Source organism: Artemia franciscana, chromosome 9 (assembly GCF_032884065.1).
Source record: "Artemia franciscana chromosome 9, ASM3288406v1, whole genome shotgun sequence".
Classification (NCBI taxonomy): domain Eukaryota; kingdom Metazoa; phylum Arthropoda; class Branchiopoda; order Anostraca; family Artemiidae; genus Artemia; species Artemia franciscana.
This window is the reverse complement of record NC_088871.1, coordinates 17,914,812-17,942,580: the sequence shown is the minus strand read 5'-3', so window position 1 is coordinate 17,942,580 and position 27,769 is coordinate 17,914,812. Positions and strand designations below refer to the sequence as shown.

The following is a 27,769-nucleotide window of genomic DNA, read 5'->3' as shown; positions in this document are numbered from 1 at the left end:
TAAAAGAGGTACATTTTACATGGCCGTTATAAAATCAAAACGAGGTATATATGCAGGCAGGATGATTTTTGAGCATCTACTCCTTCTGTAAACTATTCTAAGGCGTATGAAATTGTATTTAGGCAATTTAGACATCTATGTATTTAGACATCTTTTTTTAATTTTGGTTTGAGTTTGATTTTCTTTAATATTAAATGTATAATCATTAAATTTATTACTGATTAAACAAATTGATTACTTTGCTAGATATCCTTGTGATTTAAAATTTGCTGTATTTTGTTTGATTTTGCATGCAATTTAATTGATCTTTTTATTTGAGAGTTTTTTCCCATAAGTATTTAAAAATAAAGTTATTCCTACCATAAAAATATCCTGAAATATATTCCCTGTCACCCAACCACCACTACTATTTTGGCGTCTGCATACCCCCTGGAAAATTTTCTATCGGCGCCCTTGTTCAACACTAACAATTGATTGTTGTTTTTCTTAACTTTTTCTGAAAATACTTGGAAAGAAATCAAACTATGGTCTAAGCCCGATTCACCTATTAAATATTGCCAAGCAAATAATCCTTGGTTCGTTGTATGCTTTCTTTGATTACATACTACATAATGCATAATGTGATAATAATACAATAATACATAATGTACTAATGTGATTACATAACACAGTGGTGTGTTTTTCTTATTACCATGTGGCACAAAATTGTTCTGTCAAAATTGTACTGTTACTCCTCTCGAAGAACGAAAATTTTGACCGAATTCAATTATTCTAAGGGCAAAGTAGTGTTCTCTAGGCAGAGCTCTTCAATTTGGGGGGGGGGGAGCTGCCTTAGGCATAGTGGCTGGCGTCTGCCACTGCCAAAGAAAAAAATGAAGTCGGTTGCGTTAGTTACTTCCTACTTTACATAAAACTTTTCAGGTCCAAGACTACTTTTACCCTGTGTTTCACCAACCTTAGGCCTGGTCCTAGCTCAGAGCCCTTTCTTAGGTACCCATATTACTTGAAACTCGTAGGTGAGAGATTGTCTAGACCAAGCGTCACTGTCTAAACTGAATATCTAATAAATTCCCTGGGGAGTAGGTTCTTATTTGCTAATATAAAAGAAAATTTGGAAAAATGAAATTACATTTCCTGTCACCTAATTGTTAGTAGAATATTCTAAGAAGATAATCTTTTGACTCTCCCATTGTAACTTTCTTATGCCAGCAGCTTAAATTTTGACTTTTGGTTATTTTCAACTCCAAAGTTTTAAATTGAAGGAAAAATTGTATGTTTTTTCTTCTTTTTTAATTTTCGTCGTACAAACGTAATTTGCAATTTGGCACATTCAACGCATTGAACCTCCGCATATACATTTTTTCCACCTGGAAATGCGACAGGAAATTTGCAGTTTCGATTCCTTTTTGCTTGTAAAGTGTATACAAAGACAGGTAATGCAAATAGCTGAATTCAAGCCAAGCTAAATAAAACATTAAGAAGTGTCCATTTTCAACAGCCCTTCTAAGCAAGAGAGTCGTATGTGCAAAAAATCTAAATATGAGAAAAATGGGTCAGGGGAAGAGGAAAACACCAGAACATTGAATTTATGGAAACTCCATGGTTAGTGGAACTAAAGTTACATATTTTTCAAAATTGACAGGACTCTGTATCTTGATTTTTAATTTATTTATTATTTACATATCAAAAATTAATGTTGACATGACACCAAAATGACGTCAATTTTTAATAAAGTAGCACAATTATTTATGAAAAAGCTATTCCGCAGTTACATTCTTGGTGAATCTAACCTGTTAGGAGATCGATCCGAAACTTTCGTTTTTTTGGGGGGGAGGTGATTTTGAATTATGTACTGGGCTGGAACAAAAAGGTTTTCTCTAATCTCATCAAAAGATTATTTGTGAAGGTTTTTCTCTTGCTTAATGATCCAAGTACGGTTATTTAGGCAAGAGTGATGAGCGTAAATAAATTTTTCCTATGTAGGCCTGAGTGGTAGTGCCTGTGTAGACACTAAGAGAACATGATTGATAGACATTTTCTAAATTAAGTGTTAGGGAATAATTTTGGAAATAAAGCTTAGCGAAGAAGTCCTGAATCTAATCACTAAACACGTCTTGCTCTAAGCCTTATTATAAAAGTGGCCTGACTCATAATATGTAGTCTATATAATATAATATATAGCCATATATAGTCTTTAAGCGTTTTTATTTCGTTTTGTTTTTATTCGTATGTATGTAAAAGCTGCGGCTAAATAAAGCAGGATAAAAGTATTCCTTCCGTTCCAACTCTAAAGCAAAAAGAGAATAATCAGATATTTGCAGCATCAGTTGAAGTGAATATCAGAGTTTTTTAACTAGTTTGATCTCCTAGCCGTGCTAGATATGTTATGAGAAATCAAACCATATCGCTTTTCATTAAAACATTATTTTAGACTAGCAAGGATACTAAAGAAAAGAAAAACACCAGTAATTTGGTATCAGACTGGGAGAAAATAAGAAGTTCTTAAGAGTAGCCGGAACGGTTGTTGTATATAGAATGTGTGGGAGACGCTGTATCTAAAAATGTATTTGACGAAAGTTATTTAATGTTGCTATCAAACAGTTCGTGGTAACGAACTGTAGTAAGGAGCGACCCGGCTCAATAGTAGCCAAAACTATAAAAAATGGGATAAATATAAAATTTAAATATAAATATTAAATATAAAATATTAAATATAAATATTAAATGAAACTAAATATATAAGTTTCATCAAATTTAATCTTGCCCATCAAAAGTTATGAGCCTAATTTTGAAAAATAGGGGGAAACACCCCTTAAACGTCATAGTATCTGAACGAAAATCACACCATCACATTCAGCGTATCAGAAAACCCTACTGTAGAACTTTCAAGCGCCTATCTACAAAAATGAGGAATTTTCTATTTTTTGCCAGAAGACCGACCACGGGTGCGTTTTTTTTCAGGGGTGATCGTCCCAGTAGTCCTATAATGTCGCAAAAGGGCTCATTCTAACGGAACTTAAAAGTTCTAGTGCCCTTTTTAAGTGACAAAAAAAAATTAGAGGGCCTCCCTGGCTTTTTTTTCCAAAGTCACCGGATCAAAACTTTGAGATAGCCATTTTGTTCCACATAGTCGAAAAACCTAATAACTATGTCTTTGGGGATGACTTACTCCCCCACAGTCCCCGGTGGAGGGGCTGGAAGTCAAAAACTTTGACCATTGTTTACGTGTAGAATGGTTTTTGGGAGGTTTACAGACGTTTTCGGGGGGTATTTTTCTGGTTGAGGGGAGGAGGTTACGTGGGATGATCTTCCCATGGAGAACTTATCACGAGGGAAGAGAAATTCCACGAAGGGGGTGAAGGATTTTCTAGCATTCTTTTAAAAAAAAAAATGAAAAAAATAAATATGAAAAAGTATTTTCAACTGGATATAATGAGCAGCATTAAAATTTAAAACGAGCAGAAATTATTACGCATATGAGGAGGTTCATCTCCTCCTAAATACTTCGCTCTTTACGCTTTAGTACTTTTTGCAATTTCAACTGTTTATTCTACGACCTTTGTAATTCAGGGGTTATTCTTAAAGAACTGGGATAAATTTTAAGCTTTAGCGTAAAGAGCGAGGTATTGATGAGGGGGTGAACCCTCTCATATACGTAATAAAAATATACGAAGATAGAAGCTCGTTACTTAAGTTAATTCGTATGTTACGTCTATTTATTACTAATAAAAACGTTCGTAAATAAATTGAAAGTTCTAGTAGCCGAAAAATTAGAGGGCAAATAGGCCTCCTACCCCAAGCCTTTTTTCTTAAAATCGTCCGATCAAAGCTATGAGAAAGCCATTTAGCCACAAAAAAATTAAAATGCAAATTTCGTTTTAATTATTCATGCGCGGAGAGCCAAAATAAAACATGTATTAATTGAAAAACGTTCAGAAATTAAATGAGAAAAATAAGTTTTTTCAACTGTAGGTAAGGAGCAACATTAAAACTTAAAACGAACATAAATTACTCCGTATATGAAAGGGGCTGTTCCCTCCTAAGCGCCCCGCTCTTTACGCCAAAGTTTTTTCATTGTTTGAAAAAATAGAGCTGTGAGAATGGGTCAAACTTTAGCGTAAAAAGCGGGGCGTTTAGGAGGGAACAGTCCCTTTCATATACGGAGTAATTTCTGTTCGTTTTAAGTTTTAATGTCGCTCATTACTTTCAGTTGAAAAAAACTTTTTTTCATTTAATAAATACATAGTAGGAATACTCGTATGATAGTAATTGCCATAAGGTTGTAATATGTGCCTACTCTAGGTAAAAGTATAGTGCAATAATGAAGAGAACTGAAAAAAGCCAATTTGTTTGCAACAGTGAGAAATTGTTTTTCTTCCACACATTTAACTCGAAAAAACTATGACATGCGTGAGGGATGCTCAAAGTAAAATAAACGTGGAGTCTGTGGATGTTACGACATTTGGCATATCTTCCACACACACAAAAAAAGCTGAGAGAGACGTCAAAAAATATTGATCGTCCCTTAATTTGTGAAGAGGAGCCAATAAAATTAATCATTTGGCCTCTTGGTAAGAGTCAAAAGCGCCTACAAACAATTCGAAAAAAAATTACAGACGCTACAGAGTCTAATACAAATAGCATTTTCGAATACCGGCTCAATGTAATGTTTGTGCCTCTATGATGACCTGAATTAAAAATTGTTTTGGCCTGGAAAATCGGCCGACGACCTTAAGCAAATAAGAAAAGGATAGCTTAAATTTTGGTTCAAATGCTTTAAAGATGGGGGAATGAATTTCAATCATTGCTCTGTATGGATGCTCTTCTTCTAAAAATGTGAATACCGATCTACATGTTTTTTTAATCAGTTACCTATTCATTTTTGTTTCGTATGTGAAGTTGTTTCGATGTTTGTCGCTATTATAATTAATTGCTATAGAACTAGAATCATGAATTACACTTCTTCATTATTGAATTTTTATGGCACTTGGTATTAACCAAGTGACATATAGCAGTCGCCAATTCTGTCGGTATGTCGGTCTGTCGGTCTGTCTGTCGGTCTGTCGGTCCCGGTTTTGCTACTTTAGGCACTTCCAGGTAAGCTAGGACGATGAAATTTGGCAAGCGTATCAGGGACCGGACCAGATTAAATTAGAAATAGTCGTTTTCCCGATTTGACCATCTGGGGGGGAGTGGGGGCCCGGTTAATTCGCAAAAAATAGAAAAAATGAAGTATTTTTAACTTATCAGCAGGTGATTGGATCTTGATGAAATTTGATGTTTGGAATGATATTGTGTCTCAGAGCTCTTATTTTAAATCCCAACCGGATTTGATGACATTGGAGGGAGTTGGAGGGGGAAAACCTAAAGTCCCGGTTTTGCTACTTTAGGCACTTCCAGGTAAGCTAGGACGATGAAATTTGGCAAGTGTATCAGGGACCGGACCAGATTAAATTAGAAATAGTTGTTTTCCCGATTTGACCATCTGGGGGGGGGAGTAGGGGCCGGTTAATTCGGAAAAAATAGAAAAAATGAAGTATTTTTAACTTATGAGCGGGTGATTGGATCTTAATGAAATTTGATGTTTGGAATGATATTGTGTCTCAGAGCTCTTATTTTAAATCCCGACTGGGTCTGATGACATTGGGTGGAGTTGGAGGGGGGAAACCTAAAATCTTGGACAACGCTTAGAGTAGAGGGATCGGGATGAAACTTGATGGGAAAAATAAGCGCAAGTCCCAGATACATGATTGACATAATCGAAACTGATTTGCTCTCTTTGGGGTAGTTGGGGGGGGGGGAGTGATTCTTAAAAATTAGAAAAATGAGGTATTTTCAACTTACGAACGGGTGATCGGATCTTAATGAAATTTGATGTTTAGAAGGATATCGTGTCTTAGAGCTCTTATTTTAAATCCCGACCGGATCTGGTGATGGGGGCGGGGAGTTGGGAGGGGGAAACCTAAAACTTGGAAAACACTTAGAGTGGAGGGATCGGGATGAAACATGGGGGGGGAAATAAACACAAGCCCTAGATAGATGATTGACATAAACGGAACGGATCCGCTCTCTTTTGGGTAGTTGGGGGGGGGGGGGTATTTCTGAAAAAAAAGAGGTATTTTTAACTTACGAACGGGTGATCGGATCTCAATGAGATTTGATATTTAGAAGGATATCGTGGCTCAGAGCTCTTATTTTAAACCCGACCGGATCTGGTGACATTGGGGGGGGGGGGGAGTTGGGAGGGAGAAACTAAAAATTGGAAAACACCTCCAACGAGTGGAGGGATCGGGATGAAACTTGGTGGAAAAAAAAACACGAGTCCTAGATACATGATTGACATAACCAGAACGGATCCGCTCTCTTTGGGGTAGTTGGGGGGGGGGGTTAATTCTGAAAAATTAGAAAAAATGAGGTATTTTTAACTTACGAACGGGTGATTGAATCTCCATGAAATTTGATTTTTAGAAGGATATCGTGTCTCAAAGCTCTTATTTTAAATCCTGACCGGATCTGGTGACATTGGGGGAAGTTTGGGGTGGGGAGACCTAAAATGATGGGAAACGCTTAGATTGGAGGGATTGGGATGAAACTTGGTTGGAAAAATAAGCAGAAGTCTTGCATACGTGATTTACATAATTGGAACGGATCTGGTCAATTGCGGGGGGGGGGGGGTTAATTCTGAAAAATAAGAAAAATGACGTATTTTTAACTTACGAAGGAGTGATCGGATCTTCATGAAACTTCATATTTAGAAGGACCTCGTAACTCCGATATCTTATTTTAAATCTCAACCGGATCATGCGTAATTGGGGGGGGGCAGTTGGGGGGGACCGGAAATCTTAGAAAATACTTAAAGCGGTAAGATCAGGATAAAACTAGATGGGAAGAATAGAAACCTGTCTAAGATACGTGACTGACATAACTGGACCGGATCTGCTCTCTTTGGTGGAATGGGGGGGGGGGGTAATTTTGAAAATAGAGGTATTTGTAACTTACGAAAGGGTGACCAGATCTTAATGAAATTTGATATTTAGAAGGATCTTGTGCTTTGAAGTTCTAATTTCAAATTCCGACCAGATTCTGTGATATTCGGGGGAGTTGGAGGGGGGAACCGGAATTCTTTGAAAATATGAAAATTGGAGTATTTATATCTTACGAATAGATGATCGGATCGTAATGAAATTTGATTTTTAGAAGGAATTCATGTCTCAGAGCTCTTATTTCAAATCCCGACCAGATCTTTTGACATTGTGGGGATTTGGAGGGGGAAATCTTGGAAAAACACTTGGAGTGTAGGAATCGGGATGAAGCTTGGTGGATAGAATAAACAAATGTCCTTGATACGTGATTGACAGAATCGTACTGGATTCGCTCTCTTTGGGGGAGTCGGGGGGAGGGGTTCAGTGATTTGGCGAGTTTGGTGCTTCTGGACGTGCTAGGGCGATGAAAATTGGTAGGCGTGTCAGGGAGCTGCACAATTTGACTTGATAAAGTCGTTTTCCCAGATTCGACCATCTGGGGGGCAAAAGGGAGAGGAAAAATTAGAAAAAATTAGGTATTTATAACTTACGAGTGGGTGATCGGATCTTAATGAATTTTGATATTTAGAAGGACTTTGTGACTCAGAGCTCTTATTTTAAATCTTGACCGGCATTAAGCCTCTTATTTTCCGTTTTAAATCAATCTATTGATTCATAGAATTTTGTTAGAGCTCATACCATATGATCTCTTGGCTCTTAGCTCTTCTCGCCTCGTCACAAGTGCCATATGAGCTCTTAGCTCTTGTTATATTTGCATTGAGATTTTCAGTATATACATTAAATAACATGATTACATTTTAGAAAATCAACCTAGATTGTTTCTTCAAAATCATTAAAATTTATTTAAATGAATTGATAACTTATGAATGATTTAACACAACTGTTTGATTGGCAACCATTTAAAAATAGTAACTGAAACAGCTGTTTAATTGGCAACAATGGGAAAATAGTTGTTTAATTGGCAGCAATTTGAAATAATAGTCAAAACAGTTTTATAATTTGCAGCAATATGGAACTACTAATAACAAAAGCTCTTTAATTGGTAAGATTTAATAAGTAATAATCAAAACAGCTGTTTAATTTGCAACAGTATAGATGATTTTAGCACTAAAGATCAGGTGAAGTAAAGAAGAAAATATTTAGGTCCTCCCATAAAATCAACGATAATTTACCATGTGAAAATCCCGATAAGCCCCAAAACATAATTTACCTCCCATATACCCCAAAAATCACTAGAAATCTTAAAAAAGTATGCACATAAAATAATCTGTATGTTGTATTTACCAATAATTTGAAAATCGTAAATCTCCTAAATTCTGGTAAAGATAAGACTCCAGTCACTCGCCAATGAGGTATCTATCAAATGCCATGCGACTGTGGCAAATTCTATGTAGGGAGAACCCACCAGAATTTCGAGAAACGCCTACAACAACATAAAGATGATATCACCAAAGCTCTGAATTCTAATAATATTACTTCTGTTTCTTTTGAATCTGCTTTAAGTAGCCATGTTTTCGTAAATTCTAGGCACAAAATACTTTTTGAAGAATCCGCCATTATTAGCAATGATCTAGGCATAAAGCAAGTAGTTCGAGAAGCAATTGAAATCAGACTTAAGATTAATGATAATATTTCCTTAAATAGGGATTTAGGAGAATATTCACTGAATGCTTTATACACAAATTTAATTAAAAATGACATTGCAAAATATTTTAAAAAACCAATAGATATTAACACAGAACCTGTCACAAATAGACATATAAGATCAGCAGCGAAAAAAGCTAGGCTGGCATTAAAAACCTGTTTTTAAATCATTTTCTTTCATTTCATTGAATTGCCTCGTTTCATAACAATTTATTTTTCAGTCCTGGTTGAACTTCGTTCAGGTAAGGATGCTGGGACTGTTTTGAAAAACTGTTCATTTTAGTTTTATTGATTTAATCCTCTCGTAAGTTGTTTTTTCTTATTTGTATTGCCGAGGACGGCCCTTGGACATAGGGCCGAAATATTCATTCTAATTTGTTTCCCACTGTCTTAAAAAATTTCCTATTGTTCTTCTTGTTTTTGGTGTTTGTGATGGAAAGGCAGTGTGGTCTTCGTCTAAATCTAATGACTAGTTTCTATGCTATGTATATTTACAGGGATTTTGTGACTGTTTTCAGATGTCAAATTCTCTTGTTGCGTTCTAAAACTGTTTTCAAAGATAAGCTAGCTTGGTGGGCTATGCTGATTTTTTTTTTTTTTTTTTTCAAGCTTGCATTTGCTGTTTGCTTTCCATACAACTATTATATCTCCACAAGTTGTTAGTAAGTATTAGTGGAAGATAGATGGAACAACTTTAGGAAAACAATTTGTGAAGTTGCTGATGGTATCTCGGGAAAGAAAGTTAGAACCGCAGCTAGGAATATTAGTGAAAAAGCTTTATGTTTAATTGTGAGGCGAAGGGGCTTGTACAAGAAATATCTGAGCGATATTTCATATGAAAACAGAATTTAAATTAAGTGAAGAAAGCTTTAAAATAAGAATCACGGAGATGCGAAGTGGAGGCCATGGATAAAATTGCCGAGGATCTGGAAGATGCAGCTAGACGGCATAATAGTAAAACATTGTACTGGCATGTTAATAAACTGAGCGGGAGTAGTCAATCTGGACTTGTCCCAGTTAAAGGTAGGAATAGGGCTACAATTAGTGATAAGGAAAGGGTTAAAGAGAGATGGGTAGAACATTTTGAGAATGTGCTAAACCGTGACAGAGTTGCAGGAAAATATATAGAGGAATATAAAAAGTTGGTGATACCTTGGATTTGAAGGAAGATTTGTTTTGTGAGTAAGAATTAGGGACATTATTAAAAGGATTAAAAAAAAATAAGGCTCTAGGTTCTGATAGTGTGGTAATTGAGTTTCTTAAATATGGCGGCTCTGAGGTTAGAAATAAGTTACTGAAGATTATGAATATGATTTTAAAAAAAGGGAAGTACCTAGCGACTTTAGGAAAACTTAATCAAACCACTGTATGAGAGAAGTGATATGAAAGAGTATCGTAATTATCGAGACATTAGTCTGGTCTCTGTAGGTAGCAAATTACTTAGTAATATGATACTTTTTAGACTGAGAAATACTGTAGACACAGTTTTAAGAGAAGAACAGTGCGGTTTTAGAAAAGGCAGAGAATTTGTCGACCAAATTATCACTCTTCGGTTAATAATTGATAAGTGCCTGAGTTACGTTTGGTCCTCAGCTTTATAAATTATGATCAAGTGTTCGATTCTGTTGATAGAAGAACCTTAGCAAAGGTCTTGACCTTATATGTTATACCAGACAAATACATTAAAGTGATTAGTGCTATATACGAGACTAAGCAACAGGCGATAATAAGCAAGGTTGTGTTTTATCACCCTTTGTATGGATCATTTTGAGGGATTTCGTCTTAAGAAGCACAGGAAAGGCAATAGACCACAGAATCAAATTGTGAGGAAAACTCTACTGGACTTAGATTATGGTGACGATTTAACCATCCTAGATGGAAGTGAGAGCAAAATGAATGAACTTTTAGAGGTTTTGCGCGTTCAGGGTCCTAGAATAGGTCCGAAAATTAATGTTAAGAAGACTAAGTCGCTAAGGCTAGGAAGGAATAAGTGAAGATGAAAAGGTGACGCTTAGTAACGAAAAGAATGATCAGGTGGACAACCTCACTTACCTTGGTAGTATTGTTAGTAAAGACGGTGGGAGCTGTGAAGATGTTAAAAGTAGAATAGCCAAGGCTCAGAGTATTTTTTCAGAGTTAAAAAAAGTTCGGAAGAATAGGAAGATAAGTGTGCAAACCAAGATTAGAATACTGGAAACTACAGTGTAGACAGTTGTCAACTATAGCTCTGAAGCATGGGCGCTTCGAAAAGCAAATGAAGATTTGCTAGATGTTTTCCAGAGAAATTGCCTACGGATCGTTCTAGGTATTCGGCTAACTGACCGTACTTCAAACAGTAGACTGTATGAAAAGAGTGATTCAATCCCACTTTCTAAGGCTGTAATGAGAGAAAGGTTGAGATTGGTAGGGCCCGTTCTACGGATGAAGGATGATAGATTGCCAAAGATTGTCCTTTTTGGCGTACCGACTACGACTAAACGGAAAGCAGGTCGTCCGCGGTTGATGTGGAAGGATGTCATAAAGAAAGATTTTGAAGAAATGGGAACTTCCTGGGAGTGTGTAAAGGGGGAGGCTTTAAATAGATTAGGATGGAAGAGGAGCGTACGGAGGAGGAGCTTTGTTGGTCTCAGGTGGATGGGTGCTGCGGTGAGCTATTATGTTCAATCATGGAAGCTACTTCATGGAAACCCTTCTTTAAGCCTTAGAGCGTTTTCTGTAATGTTCCTGGCTGCATTTCTAGTTCTCCTATTTAAGATATTCTTCGTCTAGCTCGTTAAAATTTTCCCCTACAATTATTTTATTCATCATCCATATTGTCAAGTTCCAAACTTTTCAGTTTTGTATCCTGCTGTTTTTGGAAAGTTCATCTCAAATTCTCGTCTTGTAGTCTATCAACGTCATTACTAACCAGAAGGTTGCTACCCTTCCTAAGTTCGATCTTCAAATTAACTCTAAACATTACTTAATGATGATTTTACTTTTATCATCAATAAGAGCACTTCTGTATACCATTGTCTCTTGTATCCTCAATATAAAATATGATAAAGCATTAATTGCCACTTGTGTTTGGTTAAATTTTATATATCTAGGGCCTTAAGTTGTGACAAATGAGGTGATGAGGTCAAATGAGGTTAAGTGTGCAAAGAGAGGCTAGATTAAAAAGAGTAAAAGTGAAACTTTTTATGTGAAAATATTTTTTAAATCCCTCTTCCTCTCGTCTCTGTAGTACTAACGTATTTACTTTCTAAAACTAATATTTTCGAAAATGTACCCTCTAGGCCTATGTTTACAAAAAAAAAGAATCTTAGCCATATAAAAAGTCCTTAAATTTGAAAAGTTATTACTTTTCAGATTTCATTTTGGATCATTCTATAACTAATAACAAATACAGCGTCTATATAGCCGTTTTGTAGTATGACTTGTCTTCATAAGATATTTATTCCATGGTAATGCCAAATTTACGAAAATTCTATAGAATTTTTTTTTGGCTCTAAAATTCCTCCACTTGTCTTGCGTTCCCTCCCTCCTATTTTACTCACTAGTACCTTCAGTTGATCGTAATGAAAAACCATATCTTTATATCATGTTACATAATGATAGACATAACATTTTAGACAAGGTTTCACACTTCCAATTATTTAGCCTTTTGTCTCAACGTTTCCTCACAACCCTATTTCTCGGCTCAGAAGTTCAAAGAATCCTTCACAAAATCCTATTTTTTTAAAAGTGTTTTTGAAAAGAATTTGATAGTAACAAAATAATAAAGCACAATTACCTTGCGAGCAACACACTAATGTAAACCCTGTACGGAGACTGAATTTTAGCTGGAATCCCTGTCCAGCTACGAATATAGCTTGCCTGGAAAAAACAAAACTGCATGACTCCTGTGTGACGTAGTAACTCATTCTCCAGCCAACTTTTTCCTCGCCTCAGAGATTTTGTCATATCCAGGTTAATTCATTTCCAGAACATCAAAAAAGGGTGGGAAATTTTTATAATCAGTTTTAAGGACGGATACGAACCAACACTTTCACAAAAATAAGATTAAATATAATTCGAATAGTTTCTAGGATCATGTTGGTATAATTAGATATAAAATAAACGAGGTTAAAGAAAAAAACTGGGACTATCTTATTACTGAAAGTGATAACCAAAAAACCTTACATCACACATATTAACAAGCTAATAGATATAAGTTTAAAGTCTAGTAGAATGTTATGAAACTTAGGTTAGGTTAGGAATACTATAAAACTTAGGTTAATATTGATGTGATTTTCCGCAACTCAATACTCTATTTGAAGAAACGACGCTAATAGACAATAAGAAGAAATTTTGCTCAAAGCACAATAGAATTTAAAGAAACACAAAAAATTGTGTACGATTAATCTGGCTGCTAGAAAGTATAGCATTTTGGCCTGATTTTGGATCCCATTTTTGAGTATACCAAGTATTTTATAATTTATATGCATTCTTGGGATGAATGCAAGTTTCAATCTTGTTGGAATAAAAAAGTATTCTGGCCCATTCGTGGGTCCAATTTTCGGTTGGTTCTTGACCGCAGCCTAACTTTTTCATATAGTTGGGCCCCTTTGGCTCAAAAATGCATATTGAACACCATGTCCATCCTTCACAAAGCTTTAAGGTTCCCTTGGTTTAAAAAGAATAACCAAGAGGTTTCAAGTGTATCAGACAGCCAACAACAAACATACCCGCCTTTTTTCTATTAAATCTTATCTGCGGATAATGTGCACTTTACATAATTTTGGACCATTCCCACTTCCGCCGCTTGGGTCATTTCATCTACAAAAGTAGTTTTTCAGGATATTTCGACTATGTTGAGAATAGTGGCTACCACAAAATTTTTAATGATGCCATTGAGAGTTACAAGCATGCTTGGGACCCAAATTCTGCATGTTAGGCAACCGGCTGCCTTCTAGTGCATATCCTTAAAAGTACCAAGGCTTAGAGTTATGTACTTAAGTTATGTACATAACTTAAATTTGAACTAAATCGGAAATTTTAATCTCAGTGTAAAAACTGGCGGATTCCAAGCGAAAGTCCGACTCGGTTGAAAAACAAGCAACCACGGGGTAAGTCTTAAATCAACACTAAAACAAATATTAATCCGTAGCAAAATTGAGCCAAGTCTAAGCTGCAGAATTGTGTTTATTAGGTACAATAGGAGCTAAGCACTGATTCGATGCAAATATTAAAATTTGCAATGGGTGAATCATTACGACCAACTTTGGTTTCCAAATGGTCCTCAATACGAAAAGGACCATTCATAAATCTTGCTAAGGATTGAACACCATTCAACATCACAAAGGAAAATAAAACTGACTTTCAACATAGTAAAAAATGAAAGAAGTTCAAAAATAAATAACAAATGAAAGGCGAAAGAAAAAAAACTGAATGCACAACGAAAAAGGAAAAGAAACAGAGAAAAAAAACACAACTAACAAACAAAACCGACTGTAAGATTTAGAGGGTGTCCGAAAGTGATCTGATTCGCACGGATTTCAGTCATTTTGCTCTCGTTTGAAAATGCGGCCGCGATCAGTCCAAACTTTCTTAGCACCAAATCGATCTCTAGCACTTTCTAGTATCGATTTCTTCACTCTAGAATGGTCCTGGCCGAGCCGTCCTGGCCGAGTGGGTTGGTGCGCTGGATTCGGGATCCCTTGCCTGAGAGGACGCGGGTTCGAATCCCAGTGTACCCAATTCTTCAGTTTGGGACGGGGGTCAGTGGCGTGACTCTGTAAGCTTAGCCAGAGTCAACCCAGCTCTAAATGGGTACCTGGAGAAATCTGGGGAAGGTAAACAGGAAGGGTGTGCGAAAGCACAGGATGGCTGGCCCCCAACCCCCCATTGCACTTCCTGGCTGAAGGGCCAAGAAACGGAGATCAGCACCGCCGGTACGGACTGTAAAGTCTAATGCCGTATCCTTTACCTTTTTTTTACCTATTCACTAACGAAAATACCAGATATTGTAAGTTTTGATTTTGCTTTATAAACTGTGTAAGCCATATCTTTGTTCCCAAATTTCACCAGTACCAGAGCCACCGTACTTGGAGTCTGCGTATTTGACCTGGCGTTTAAGAGCTGAATTGATTCATCGCTAACACATGTGTAGATGAAACACTGCTGACTCCCATTCGTTGTTTAACGTTGCGTATTTTTGAGCTTAGATTAGTCTCGGGATTTTGCTTTACACCTAAGAACACCGACGAATCAAGAAGCTTCTCCTGTTACAAATCATCAAATTTTTGCTAAATACTCTCAAATCTACGCTCCAGACACTGAATCGGACTTCTCAAACTGTTTAAAAAATTTTGCACTTTTTGGAACTTCCCACTATACTCGAGGGTAATTGAGTCATAATTTGCGAAACAATCAGTTCCGTGTCAACAAAATTTTGTGGTTTTAGGTCGGCTGATTCAGCAACTTTTTCTTGAACCTTTTTTTTTTCAATGACTTTAAAAATGTCAGAACGAATTTTGTCCAACTCAGCTTGTGTGGGAACAGTGGAGAGCTGAGGCATTGCTCGAAATAGTAGCTGTTTTACTCGAGACTTTTCCATCGCTTTTCCTGACAAATTCGAGGTAAATAAATGTCTGGATTGCTCTCGTTTTCTCGAAAGGCGTGATTCGCGCCCTTGTGTATTCGCTTCGAAGCGTCGACATAGATATCTTCAAAAGATACAAGATTCGCAGCTATCAATACACGAAAAGCATGAGATCCGTTGCGAAAAACGGGTAACTTAAGTATATATTCTTTTGACTTAATAACATTTAAAATACGAACTGGCCGAAGTTGCTATCCTTTGAAATTCACCAAAGCTAAGTCCCCCTTCTTGAACTCCACCATTTTTAAACCAATGATCCAAAAAATATTTAGGCCTATATATAAATGATCCAAAAAGAAACTTATCTTAACGTGGGTAGGCCCATGGAATGCAGTGGCGATCACTTTATTGGAATGGTCGCCTAGTGAATTGTACAGCCTGTTAAATTATTTACTGTATTCAGAAATTCATAATAAAATCCATAATCCAGTCAAAATAAAATAGTTCAAACACACAGTCAATATAACCAAAAACTGATTTTTCCCACTGATAATTCTCTCAGAACACAAGAGGTGTTCACTGAATGAATATCCGAACTGAATTGTAAAAAACAAAAACAAAACAAAAAAAAACACTTTTCCCGTTTTTGTTCGTCATAGCGTAAAAAATAAATTAGAAACTCAAAATATGAATCAGTTTTACACGCAAGGACAAGAAAGTAATTTCTCAGAATAAATATCTCTATAACCCTCAGTTTAGCTCGATAATTTAAAAGGACACTTTCTTGTCATTATCTTTTTTCTTAGATTCTATTTAATTTAAAAGTACGCAAAAATGATGCCAAGACAAAACTTTCTGCGGGAGCAACTTTCACCTGAGGGGGGGATTCCGAGAAAAATTCTCCAATGAGGGGATTTCTGGCATAATATGAAAAGCAATTAGAAATTAAAGTCTTTTTAAAATGGAAGCGAACTGAGAACTTTTCAGGTGGAATCGTCCGCAAGAAATTTTCCAGCGGGAATTTTCAGCGATAATGTTATTGTATGGGGTGAATTTTCCTGGTGGGAGGGGATATTTTATGTCGGAGAAAATTTTTATGGAGGGATTTTATGTTGGGGAAGGAAACTATCTAAGGAGGTGGAGCAAGATTATTCAGCATTACTTAAAAAGTGATCAGAAATTAAATAAGAAAAACAAGTTTTTCAACTGAAAGTAAGGAGCGACATTAAGATTTATAGCGAACAGAAATTACTACGTATAAGAGGAGTGTTGCTCCCTCCACAATACCTCGCTCTTTGCGCTAAAATTTGACTTTTCGTCCAGATTCTCTAAGAACGACTCTTCAAACACAAGGGCCGTCTAATTAAAAGAATAAGAAGCTTTTTTAAAAGCACCCAAAAACTTTAGTGTGAAGAGCGGGGTATTTAGTGTGAAGATATGGAAATCAAACCTGTCCAAGCGTTTACTTACCCAGGAGTCCCGATTGGTACGTGACTGAAGGCTACTCGTGCGCATATTATTTTTGATATCCATAGTGAAGTTCGTTATGCTTACGGAAAGCTTCTCACGAGCAAAGCATGATTTAGTCGCGATATTCTATCCCAATTGTACAATGCGTTTGTTCAACCGAAACTTTCTACTTTTCTCAGTTTTGAGGTTGTTTTACGCACACAAAGAATGAACAGCAGCGTACAATTTACTTTAAATATGCAAAATATTTGCTTCAGCTTCCACCATGGTTCAAAAACCAGTATTTGGTCAGTAGCTTTTGAGCGATAAACCTCGCTTTGGCAGTTCATATCAGAGTAGCTTATTTCCATAAAAAGTTCCTGAATCTTCGTCATTCTTGTATAACTCTTCAGGGACAAACTTGAGATGAATATTTTATTTGTATGGCTATATTAAGTTAACACTTTTGATGAAAATATTCCTGTTCAACTGTATTCAGTGTTTTTTTTTTCACTTTATTCATTATTTTCTTAAGTTGTATTTTGGACTCTTTTGGCAAGTTATAAATCTGTAATATATATAAATACCCAATTTGTATATATATATATATATATATATATATATATATATATATATATATATATATATATATATATATATATATATATATATATATATATATATATATATATATTAGCGCTGTATACTAGGTGAGCATAATCGAGTCAACATTATTTGTATACAGGAAGAGAGTCTGTAACTTTAATTTAAAAGTTGAGAGTAACTGCACAACAATAAATCCTGGCATGGTAGTTAATCTACAATGTGGCTAGCCGAAGCTTCTAACAGTAGACACCGAACCGGTTTCACTATATGCGTTTGTATGTCCAAGATTGAACCTCCAACTATTCACCAAGGAATTTTGGGTTCATCTCCCACGCCAAAAGCAAATTTTCCATGCGATTATTTTAATGAAGTCACTGTAACCCATGCTGATTTTGTTTCAATCGCCAATTTAAAATTTGACATTAGATTTTTTTTTTTTTTTTTTTTTTTTTGTTAAGTTACCTTCCATTGGTTCTTCGTGTGCATTATCAATTTGATACTAATTGAAAAATTAATAGCCAAAATTATTATACAGGATGATTTACATAATGAAGAATTTTTATTATCGACTGATATAACAACTGAAATATTTTCTATTGTCATCATAAGTTTACTTTTTCTGATAAAAATTGAATTCCATCACAACTGTCTTCACACGAGCATGACCTAAAAAATATTAAAAATATAGGAAGCTCATGAGTATTATTTCCGTAAAATTATCTCGAAACCTTATCTATATTTCATTATTTTACTTTTTAAAGCATTCCTTTTTTGCAATAGCCCATCGTTGCAAGCTGTACTTTTGACCTGTTGGATTAAAGTAGGAATGATAGCTGTACTTCTAGTCGCATATCCTATGGAGAACGTGCGATTCCCTTTTTTCGAGAGATCTTTAGATTTCATGGTGTGGTGTAGCTTTCCTGTCGCATTTTAAGGCCCGCTACCTAGCCTTTTTTGTCGAATACGAATAGATATATATATTTTTCTGAGAGGCAAATTCTAGACGATATCTGAATTTTAACCTAGTTCTAGGCCCACCGGCGTGGCATTCAAACTTCCCACAAACAAAATCACATGGAAAAAATGTTCTTATATTTTGCACGATGCGTTATTCTCAGATTTCTAGCAAATCTTATTTACCAACAATGTTGCTATCCCTACCAGGACTTTTACTTACCCACCCTGCCACTAGGGGAATTTGTGGTGCTAGCATCAATATAATGACAGGAATATAATGACAGCTACTAAAAGGAGGTGGGGCTGCTAAGGAAATTTCCCGAAAGGTAAAAAGAGCTCTTGAAATGAAATGTAAAGCGCCCTTTAACAACAAAATTTAAATATCGGAAAATTCTCATTCAAAAATACACGGGATTCTTTGGTACCTCCTCTTTCGAACAAAAATACCCCCCTCCCCCCAAAAAAACTGAATACGACTTTTCCAGTGCTACCTTTACCAAAACTGAATACGACTTTTCTTGTGCTACCTTTCAGGAGCGCTTTCTCCCAAAGCACCCGGTAAAGGTTGAGACCACTGCGAAGATCGGACCTTGGTATAATTCAAGACAGAGAGATGTAATAATAAAAAAGCTGGACCTTAAGAAAGGTTAAATACATGAAAGGGAAAAGTTCAAGTGAAAATTTTTTTAGGTAGCTATAAAAGCTATAAAAATATCTTTTTATAGCTGTGCAATAAAAAGATATTTCAAATTCAATGTGTTCATCAATGTTAACACACAACATACCTTTTCAAACTGGACTGAATTAATCAAAGATGTGTATAGAAAAATGTGTTTTGTCTCTCAGTCTACTGAAATTAAAGGTTAGAAGAAATATGTTTGTATACGTGAAAACACTAGCAGTACGAATTCCTTTCCTGGAATCCAAAAATTAGAATTATCTGGTATGTGTTATTGTTAGAACATATTTTTCCATGCAATTATGTTTGTGGGAACTTAGAATTCTATGCTGGGATTCCAGTGACATTTTTAAATAAACAATACATCCTACCCCGAAATAATGTCTTAGAAAAATGTTATGCAGGAGAGTATAGATGAGAGTCCAGAATATGTCTGGAAAATTCTATGCGAGTAGTAGTGTTTTTCACTAGAAAATCCTATGCAATGGGGGTTAGAAGCAAGGCAAAAATTTGATGCTAGCGTTATGAATGTTCCTAGCGGCTGGAGATCTGTAAAATTCGCAAATTTGATGGATTATGAGATATTCTAGAGAGGGCTGGAACGTAAAAATTTTGTCTGTGAAAGAAGAAAATATTAGCGTATTGTCTTAGATACATGAAAAAATAGCGCTTAGGAAGACACATTGGAAAGCTGCACCATATTCGGAAATATAAAGCCCCCCCCCCACCCCAAAATGCCTTGGCAAAGCGAAAAGGGTTCATACCGCGAAAGGTAAAATTCCATTTCCCATATAAATAAAGAACATAGTGTTACATAGAAAATCTCCCACGAAGGACCTAGCATAACAACATTAGCCCCAAAAATCCCTAGCGGTAGGGGTGTGAATTAACATTTCTGACAGTATATCGATATTGGCACCAGCAATCCATAGCGATAGGGCTGGAAAGCAAAAAACTTGGTACTATAACGACAATAGTGCTTCGAACCCCTAGCGGCAGGCTTGGGAAGTAAAACTCCTGTCAGTATATTGACACTAGAATCTCAAATTCCCCTACTGGCATGGTGGGGAACTAAAATTCCTGGTAGGAATATACAACATTGCTGGTAAATAACGTTTGCTGGAATTCTAACAACAACACGTCACGCAAAAAGATAAGAACATATTTTCCAAGTGATTTTGTTTGTAGGAAGTTTGAATGCTATGCAGGTTGGACTAGAACTAGGTTAAAATTCAGATATCGTCTAGACTTTGCCTCTCAGAAACATATATATATCTATTCATATATAGAAACATATATATATCTATTCATATATAGACACACATATATTCGCATTCAAGAAACAAGGGTGGGTAGAGGGCCTGAAAATGCAACACGAAAGGTACACCATACCGGGAAATATAAAGGTTCTTCGAAAAATGGAATGGCACATTCTCCATAGGAAATACGACAGGAAGTACAGCGACCGATCCTACTGATTAATTTAACAAAGCAAAATTAACACTATCTCGTCTTTTACATAGATATTTATACAACCAACATTAAACTTTATTTCGGAGTTCTGTATCATTTATTAAATTAATCTCTTAAATAAATTAATGTGTTTGTAAACCAATAGCTAGTCTCTAAATTAGTCTAAATAAATAAAATAATCTCTTAAAAATTTTCATCTAAATTAATGAATGTATCTTAATCTGTTAAGCCATTCTCTTCACTATATCCATAAGTAAAACTTGAAATCTTCTGCTGCAAGGTGTTTCGGTACCATTTCCACTTCTGAATTTCTCGAACCTCATAAAATTCTCGCACAGAAAAAAAAATCAAAGGTTTGTCTTCCAAATATTGGCCAAAATATAAATAAATATATAACGTGTGTTCTTTTGAAAGAATAAAGTGTTAAATTTATTCCTTAAAAATGATGTTTGGTTTATTTTGGTTCAAAATTGGATTCAGTATTTCTTTTCCAATTATATCTGTGGTTTCTATTTTAAAAATATCTTTCTTTTCAAAGCAGAGAAGTTACAAGATGTGTCACAGCATGTTCAAAATTAGTGTATGAGATTCCTCAAAATGCAGTTTCTTGAAAAGATACGCTTTGAGAAACATTAAAGATATGAAGCAGTCTCGGCCTAATAGCCTAGAAACTAATATTTCCACCGCTATAATTCTTAGGCAAATGAAAGTATGGGGGACTGGGGAGGGGTTAAATGCCAACAGATGTGTATCAAAGATCAGTCTTTCTTTTTGCTGTTCTCGGAGCGTGGGACTAATATAATTTAGAAGTTCTTTGAAATAATATTGTTGATGGGCAACGAAAACATGGTTTTCACAGGGCTGAAAGGAAACATTGGCCAGTGCTTACCCCCCCCCTCCTGAAAACAATCACCCTGATAATACTCCCGTGGAGAATACAACCTGGAAAATACCCCTCTCTCCCGTGGAAAATACCCACCGGAAAATACCCCCCCCCCCCGGAAAACACGCCCTCTGTGGAGTGTGTAGAAAAATAGAAAATGAAGGAGTCTAATTGACCAGGGTACGTATAGAAGGAGTTACTGTAGAAACATCAAAAAGGGCTCATTCAATTGGAAATTGAGAGGGCTTGTGCCCGTTGTAATAGTCGAAAGTGATTAGAGGGTCACTATGCCCCCCTCCCAAGCCCATCATTTCCTCAAGCATCGATTGAATTGGTAACCAAAACTTTGAATTGGCAACGATCAGAGGGTAGCTACCTCCCCCCTCACACGTTGTATTTTCTTGAAATTCATCTAATAGAAATATTGAGATAGCCATTTTATTCAAAATAGTTCAAGTATCATATAATAAGGCTTTTGGGGTTGAAGGGATGGGGGTTGTCAGCCCTACTCTTTTTAATTTCTGCTAGTTTTGAGTTTGACTGTGTTATCTATTGTAATTTTTGTTTCGTTTTGGGTTTCTAAAGGGCTTAAGCACTCCCAGTTTGGAGTAAAGCGCTGGTTATTCAGAATTTTACAAATATAGTAAAATACCACAAATAAGTTTTTTTTTTACCACTTCTGTAGATATGTTCTGTATAAACTGCGAAGCAATAATTTTTGTTCGCTTTATGTTTCAACTTTGCTCTTTAATTCAATTAGAATAACTTTTTTCATTATTATTAATTTACCTCATAAGGCGATTTCCCTCTGATTGACAGCAGTTCTAGTAGTTTTGAACACCTTTGTTTTCCCGCATGACATCCTGAAATAAAGGGATAATTTTCAGTTAAAAGTAAAATAAAGCACAAAAATAAATAAAATTTGAAATTTTGAGCGAATAGAAAACATTAGATAGGTCACACCGTAAGGAATACGAATCATAGGTCAGTTAAAAGGAGTTCAGTAAAAAAAAATAATTAGGTAAATAAATGAAGCAAATCCGGATTTGTTTTTATCTTTGTTCCTTCAAGTGTCGTTTCAGTAGCTCACAAAGTAAGAGCCAACTCGTTTGATCCGACTAAAGATGGATGACAAAGAGAGGGGAGGAAAGAAAGAAAGAGAGTGGGAGAGACAGTGTTTGAGTGCACAGAGAGAGAGAGGGAAAGATAGAATGATTGTAACTCAAATGAATTATAGGGAGTAGTAATATCTCTGTTTCTAGTTAAGAAAGAAACGAAGTGTCTATCTGCAAAAGAACACATTTTGAAAATAAATTGTCCCTGCAATAAGGGGGAAACTGGAAGACACAAAGAGGATTTGGGATTCCATTCCAATAGAATAAGATGAGTTTTATCACCTCTCGATGCACCTTTTTCAGATTCTTCTCAACTATAAATTTGCAATAGGAAACTGATTTGATCAAGAACCTTGAATTTGAGCCTTTAAAGATCTCTACGATTTCGTAGTTGCCATGTAGTTCCAGAGACATTAATTAAGAGGAGAGGTGTCAGTACCCCCTCCTCCTGATTTTTCGTCACACCTAGATTTTGAAAATACTTTTTTGGATCGTTTTCATTGAAAACGCTCCTTTTTAGTATTTTCATTTAATAAAAAAAATGAAAAGAAGCCACAAATTTGCTCTCCTCCCCTAAATATCAAAAACGCACTTTATCCCCTCCTTAAATTTTTGTTAATTGATACCAATAGACTATATTAACCACTAGAACTAGCCTAGTTCCGTTAGTCAGCTGTAGATATATGAAATTTATTAAGGTGGAAGGGATAGAGTTCTAAAATGTGAGGGGTTGTAAAGGTCAGGTTTAGGGTTTTGACCATGGGGATTATGATGGTTCAATTTTCATGCTTTCTGGCTTTCCAGCCTTTCAAACAACCGAAAGGACACAAAGAGAATTTATAAAATAACGTAGATATAAAAATTAGCTTTCAAATGAGCCCTTAGACGGCTCTCCATGATTTTCCAGTCTCCCAATAGTGGCAGAGAACAAAAAAGAGAAATCAGTGCTTTTCATGCGAAGAGCAATTTTCCTTGCTGTTCAAGATGGTTGACGCGCTGGGTTGGGGATCCTCTGTCCGAGGGGCACGGGTTCGATTCCTTCACGGTTGTTTATTTGTCTGGGACGGGGGTCAGTGACGTGACTCTGTAAGCTCAATCAGAGTCAACCCAGCTCTAAATGGGTACCTGGAGAAATCTGAGGGAGGTAAGCAAGAAGGGTGTGTGAAATCAAACGATAGCTGCCACCCAGGCCCCCATTAGACTTCCTGGCTGAAGGGCCATAAAACGGAGATCAGCACGGCTGGTTTGGACCTTAAGAGTCTAGTGCCGTCATACTTGCTTATTTACTAGGGTCTGCAATTCTACTCTATAGGGTTTTCGACCGGAGGGATTCCAACGGTGCACTTCTTATTTCAATCTAACACCATTTCTATGGTTTTCAAGCTTGTGTTCAAAATCCAGTAATTCTCCCCCAATTACATTGCTATTAAGATTAGATGATTCCTGAATCAGCTACAAACATAAATTTTTACTCACTAATCAGTTTTTTTTCCAAAGTACGTCTTAAACTTTTTGTTACTATGGGCCGTGGCTTACTTTCAACCATAAAAATGTTTAATTTAAGCGATTACAGCGCTGGTTACATGAAATAAAATCCACCACTAATCTTCATTAAACCCCGTTTTTTTGTGTTTACTTGGGGTATTATTTTTAGAGAATAAACCCGAATAGGTTTAAGAGCCTATTCTTGCTTATTTTGAATTTGCGTTCAAACGCAATACTGTCTATTTCTTTTTTTAGTGACCAAAATCCGCTTTTAGACCTATTTAATAGGAATTCTCTCTAGACATTTTCTACTTTTTCTATTTTCAAATGCCCTTGTAATATTGGCGATTATCTTACAGTTGAAAAACTGATTCCTGTGGTCATGAAATGGCTCTGGGCCTCAGCAAAAAGAACTGCTCAAAGAAATCGGACAATCTCACCTTTTGACCCATCGATTTGATGGGGGCTGGCGTGGTTTGGACTTGTTGAGCCTATACTGCTAGAATAAGGCAAAGCTGACCCCGGTCCGCTTCGTTTGCCATGTGCTCCCAGACACGAGTGACCATACCGAGCGCACATAGCTGAAAAATGACAGAATCCTTGATTATCATTGACACTTAAAAAAATATCAAAGCAAACTAGTTCAATCTTTTTGTATAATACCATGGAGAACTAGGAGTCCGAGAGGGTATGCTTGACTAAACAAGTCCGAAGCTTTGTTATAAGTACCATACGACCATTGCTTTGGAATCTAAGTAACATTAACCCAGATCGGAGCTCAGTATTAGTTAGAAGTCCTGAGAGTGAAAATCTTCATATTCGCAGCGAAGGAGGTAAGGAATTTATATGTCAATTGCTGAAACTCAACCCCACTCGACACAACAATTTTAAGATATTTCATACCCAGGGAAGTCTCAGAAAAATCTGTTAGCTATGTAGAATTCGAAACTTCGTGACTCCTTTTCAACAGATCTGATCCTCTTCCATTCCCTTCGACCCAATTTTTTCTAACACAATAAAATTTTCCACGGACAGATATAGAAGAACTTTTTTCTGTATATAGTTGATTTGTTAAATAAGTGCATCACACTCCATTTTTATCTCACCATTGTTTAATCTTATCTTGAAAATTTTTAACTGTCTTCTTGTAGTCATTTTCTCTTTACTAAATTCTGTCTTGTATTTTTGTTTGGTTTATTCCATTAAAATTATGCGAATTTTAATAGTTTTATAACTTGTTGATATATTGATTCTTTTCCTGACCAGTCATATTATATTTGTCTACCATAATAATTTTTTACATTTTTTGCTGGGTTTATTGACGATGAAGAGTGAATTTGGCTCGTGTGGGTTTGTGATAGCCATTTTTCGGAAATCAAAATTTCTTTTACCCTAGAGGAGATAACTCTCCGCCTGACTAAGTTTTATTTTTATGTGCCTATGCCCGTGTTCTAATATTATTCAAGCCAGTGTTTATTACGAAGAGACTTGTCAGACTTGGCACTGTCCCAGGAAGGTCACGTTTTGTTAGGCAACTTGAGCTGTTTATCATCTTTGAAATATATTTACAATGCAGCGTAGCTAAGGAAATTTCACCGTTTTGACAATTGGAATAGCCCAGTTGCAGTAATTCAAAAAACTTAATTATTACAGCATACAAGCTTGGTACAGACTATCACTTTAGAGTTCTTTAACCTCAGTCCAATCGATCAACTAATCCAATCCATTTCCCCATACCTTCCTTGGTTTACAAGATAATTCGAAGTATCTTATTTCCCATAATGCATGACTTCTCCTCTTTTCACTTATAGAAAACAAATTTCAATTGGAGCTTTTGATAAACAACTGGCTGCTAAAAACAGTCAAAAAAATCCTAAACACATTCCTTTAGAAATAAATTTCATAAAGGCTTCTCCCTTTATTTCTCGCTTATAAAAGGAGAAAAGAGAGTTAGTCCAGATTTTCGCGTCAAAACATACGTGCATAGGGTTTGTTAATTGATTGTTTGGGACACTGGGTTCTGTCCTTGAGTCCTACATAACAATGTTGAAAAAATAGCTATTTTAAAAGTTATATTAGCGAAAATAAAAAGTATACTATTGCTTACAATCATTTAACATCCCTGTGACAGATTTATTGTAAACATATTATAGCATATACAGATTGGCGTGACTCTGCCAACACAGCCAGAATCGACCCAGCAATAAATAGGTACCTGGAGAAATGCAGGAAAGATAAACAGGAAGGGTGTGCAAAAAGTACAGGATGACTGGCACTCAACCCTCCGTTTAAATTCTTGGCTGAACGGCCACGAAACGGAGATCAGCAACACCGGTAGGGACTGCAAAGCAGTAGCGGTTCTAGGCCTCATAATCTGTGGGAGGGCAAGGAAAACCATAGAAGTGTAAAAATATAAAATAAAAAGAAATTAATGTAAGATGTTGGAAAATACTGGGTAGGGCTGCTGCCCCCCCCCCTAGGCCTAGAACGGCCACTCCTGTAAAGTTTAGTACCGTGTTCTTTACTTCTTATTAAAGCAGATAAATTATACAAAGAATCTTGGGATTGTGATATTGAGTTCGGTTGGACTGTGAAAATATTTCCTATTTCTAAAGCTATTTAGGAAAAGAAAAACGTGAGCTATTACCTGCAAACCTTTTAGCATCCCTTTGACAGCTAATCCCGTTAAATGTTCCTATAACTACAGCCAAGATGAATATTAAAAAAGTTCGAGGCATTATGGTGTAATCTCTGCAGATTACCCTGTATTAGTGGAATCATTTCTTAATTCTTGACAAGATATATATTCTCAAAACTGCCGCAGGCTTTTTTACTCCTCGATTGTGATTGGTTGGAAGAGAGAGAGAGGCGCGAAATTTGACATATTAGGGATACTTAAGAGAATGATTAGAAAATGAGCCTTTTATTTGAAATCAAGAAGATAACTTAGCACTTTGGGTCTTTGTCATAGGAACAGAAAGGGGAACTTATTCACTTCTTTTAATAGCAAAGGTGTTATTATAAGAAATTTGACTTCTAAATTGGTAAAAAACACTTGTTTGATAGGGACCTTAACAACTTACAGAATAATGTATTTATTTTTTTTTAATATTACTTGGGGCAATCGATATTAGATCATAACTGGAAAAAGTTGGGTGTAGGAAAAATGTCAGTTTCGTTAGGCACAGAGATTCAATTTCTTCAAGGGGGGGGGATGGTCCCAAAATAATGTTTATTTTTAGGTATCTAAGAATATTCAGGGGAAACCCCAAAGTTTCTTGGGGACTGAGTCCCTCCCAAGGCATTTCGAGAAGGGGTCTTGCCTTCGGACTTTACGCCCAAGCAATTTCTTAACTAGGTGATAAGGAGATATAAAATTGAACAAAAGACACACATCAAGTTCTCTCTGCTTGTACATTATTTTAACAAACTAGAATTATAACGGTCTTAACCTTAACCATTTAAAGAGTGATAAATTATGAACATTTTAAGCTTGAGAGTTGCGATAAAGAGCTGCTGACTCAGTAAACCTGTTGTTTCTGTGGTTAATTTCATTAGATCTCGTGCACTCAACCATCGTCAGTTCCGTGATTTCTTGAAAGAAATTGATTCGGAGTTTGTTGACTTGCCTTATTATTCAGCAGTTAGACGGCAATACTTCAAGCAAATAGCTTCAGGGAGGGCTTTCGATCCGGCCACCCCCACCACACAAGAAGCCTTATAATTTCCTACCCTTTTCCTATAATATATCGTAATTTCCATATATTTCGCCTATTGTTTGTTTGTTTTAACTATATTTCTGTCTCCCAGAGATGTCGCCCTCCCCCTCGAAAGATTTCGAGGATTTCGAAAGTCTAGGAGACTTTTCTG

The 27,769-nt window shown here is 36.1% G+C and overlaps 2 protein-coding genes across 3 annotated transcripts in view; both read right to left on the bottom strand.

Annotated features, from left to right (window-relative positions):
* LOC136031083 (uncharacterized) overlaps positions 1–12,553 on the bottom strand; it is a 30,815-nt gene extending 18,262 nt beyond the window's left edge. The window contains exons 1-2 of one of the 2 annotated variants that reach the window (XM_065710354.1): positions 12,463–12,529; positions 8,328–8,466 (exon numbers count right to left, since the gene is read on the bottom strand). The gene's annotated coding sequence lies outside the window, so the exon portion shown is untranslated. Of the gene's footprint in view, positions 1–8,327; positions 8,467–12,462 lie in introns of both variants that reach the window. The other variant, XM_065710353.1, reaches the window with a different exon arrangement.
* Positions 12,554–17,847: 5,294 nt separating this feature from the next.
* LOC136031080 (uncharacterized) lies at positions 17,848–26,659 on the bottom strand. Its single transcript, XM_065710351.1, has 4 exons — positions 26,547–26,659; positions 24,340–24,480; positions 22,089–22,162; positions 17,848–17,973 (listed from the first exon to the last, which is right to left on the bottom strand). The coding sequence occupies exons 1-4, from the start codon at positions 26,635–26,637 to the stop codon at positions 17,959–17,961; spliced, it is 321 nt and encodes a 106-aa protein (XP_065566423.1). The 5' UTR covers positions 26,638–26,659; the 3' UTR covers positions 17,848–17,958.
* Between the last annotated feature and the right edge of the window lie 1,110 nt (positions 26,660–27,769).

Excerpts from the sequence above, each read along its gene's own strand:
- LOC136031080 (XM_065710351.1), bottom strand. The coding sequence starts at position 26,637 with ATGCCTCGAACTTTTTTAATATTCATCTTGGCTGTAGTTATAGGAACA. Across the intron at positions 24,481-26,546 it reads GGATGCTAAAAGGTTTGCAG|CTATGTGCGCTCGGTATGGT; the intron begins GTAATAGCTCAC and ends GTCATTTTTCAG. Across the intron at positions 22,163-24,339 it reads TCAAATCGATGGGTCAAAAG|GATGTCATGCGGGAAAACAA; the intron begins GTGAGATTGTCC and ends CCTTTATTTCAG.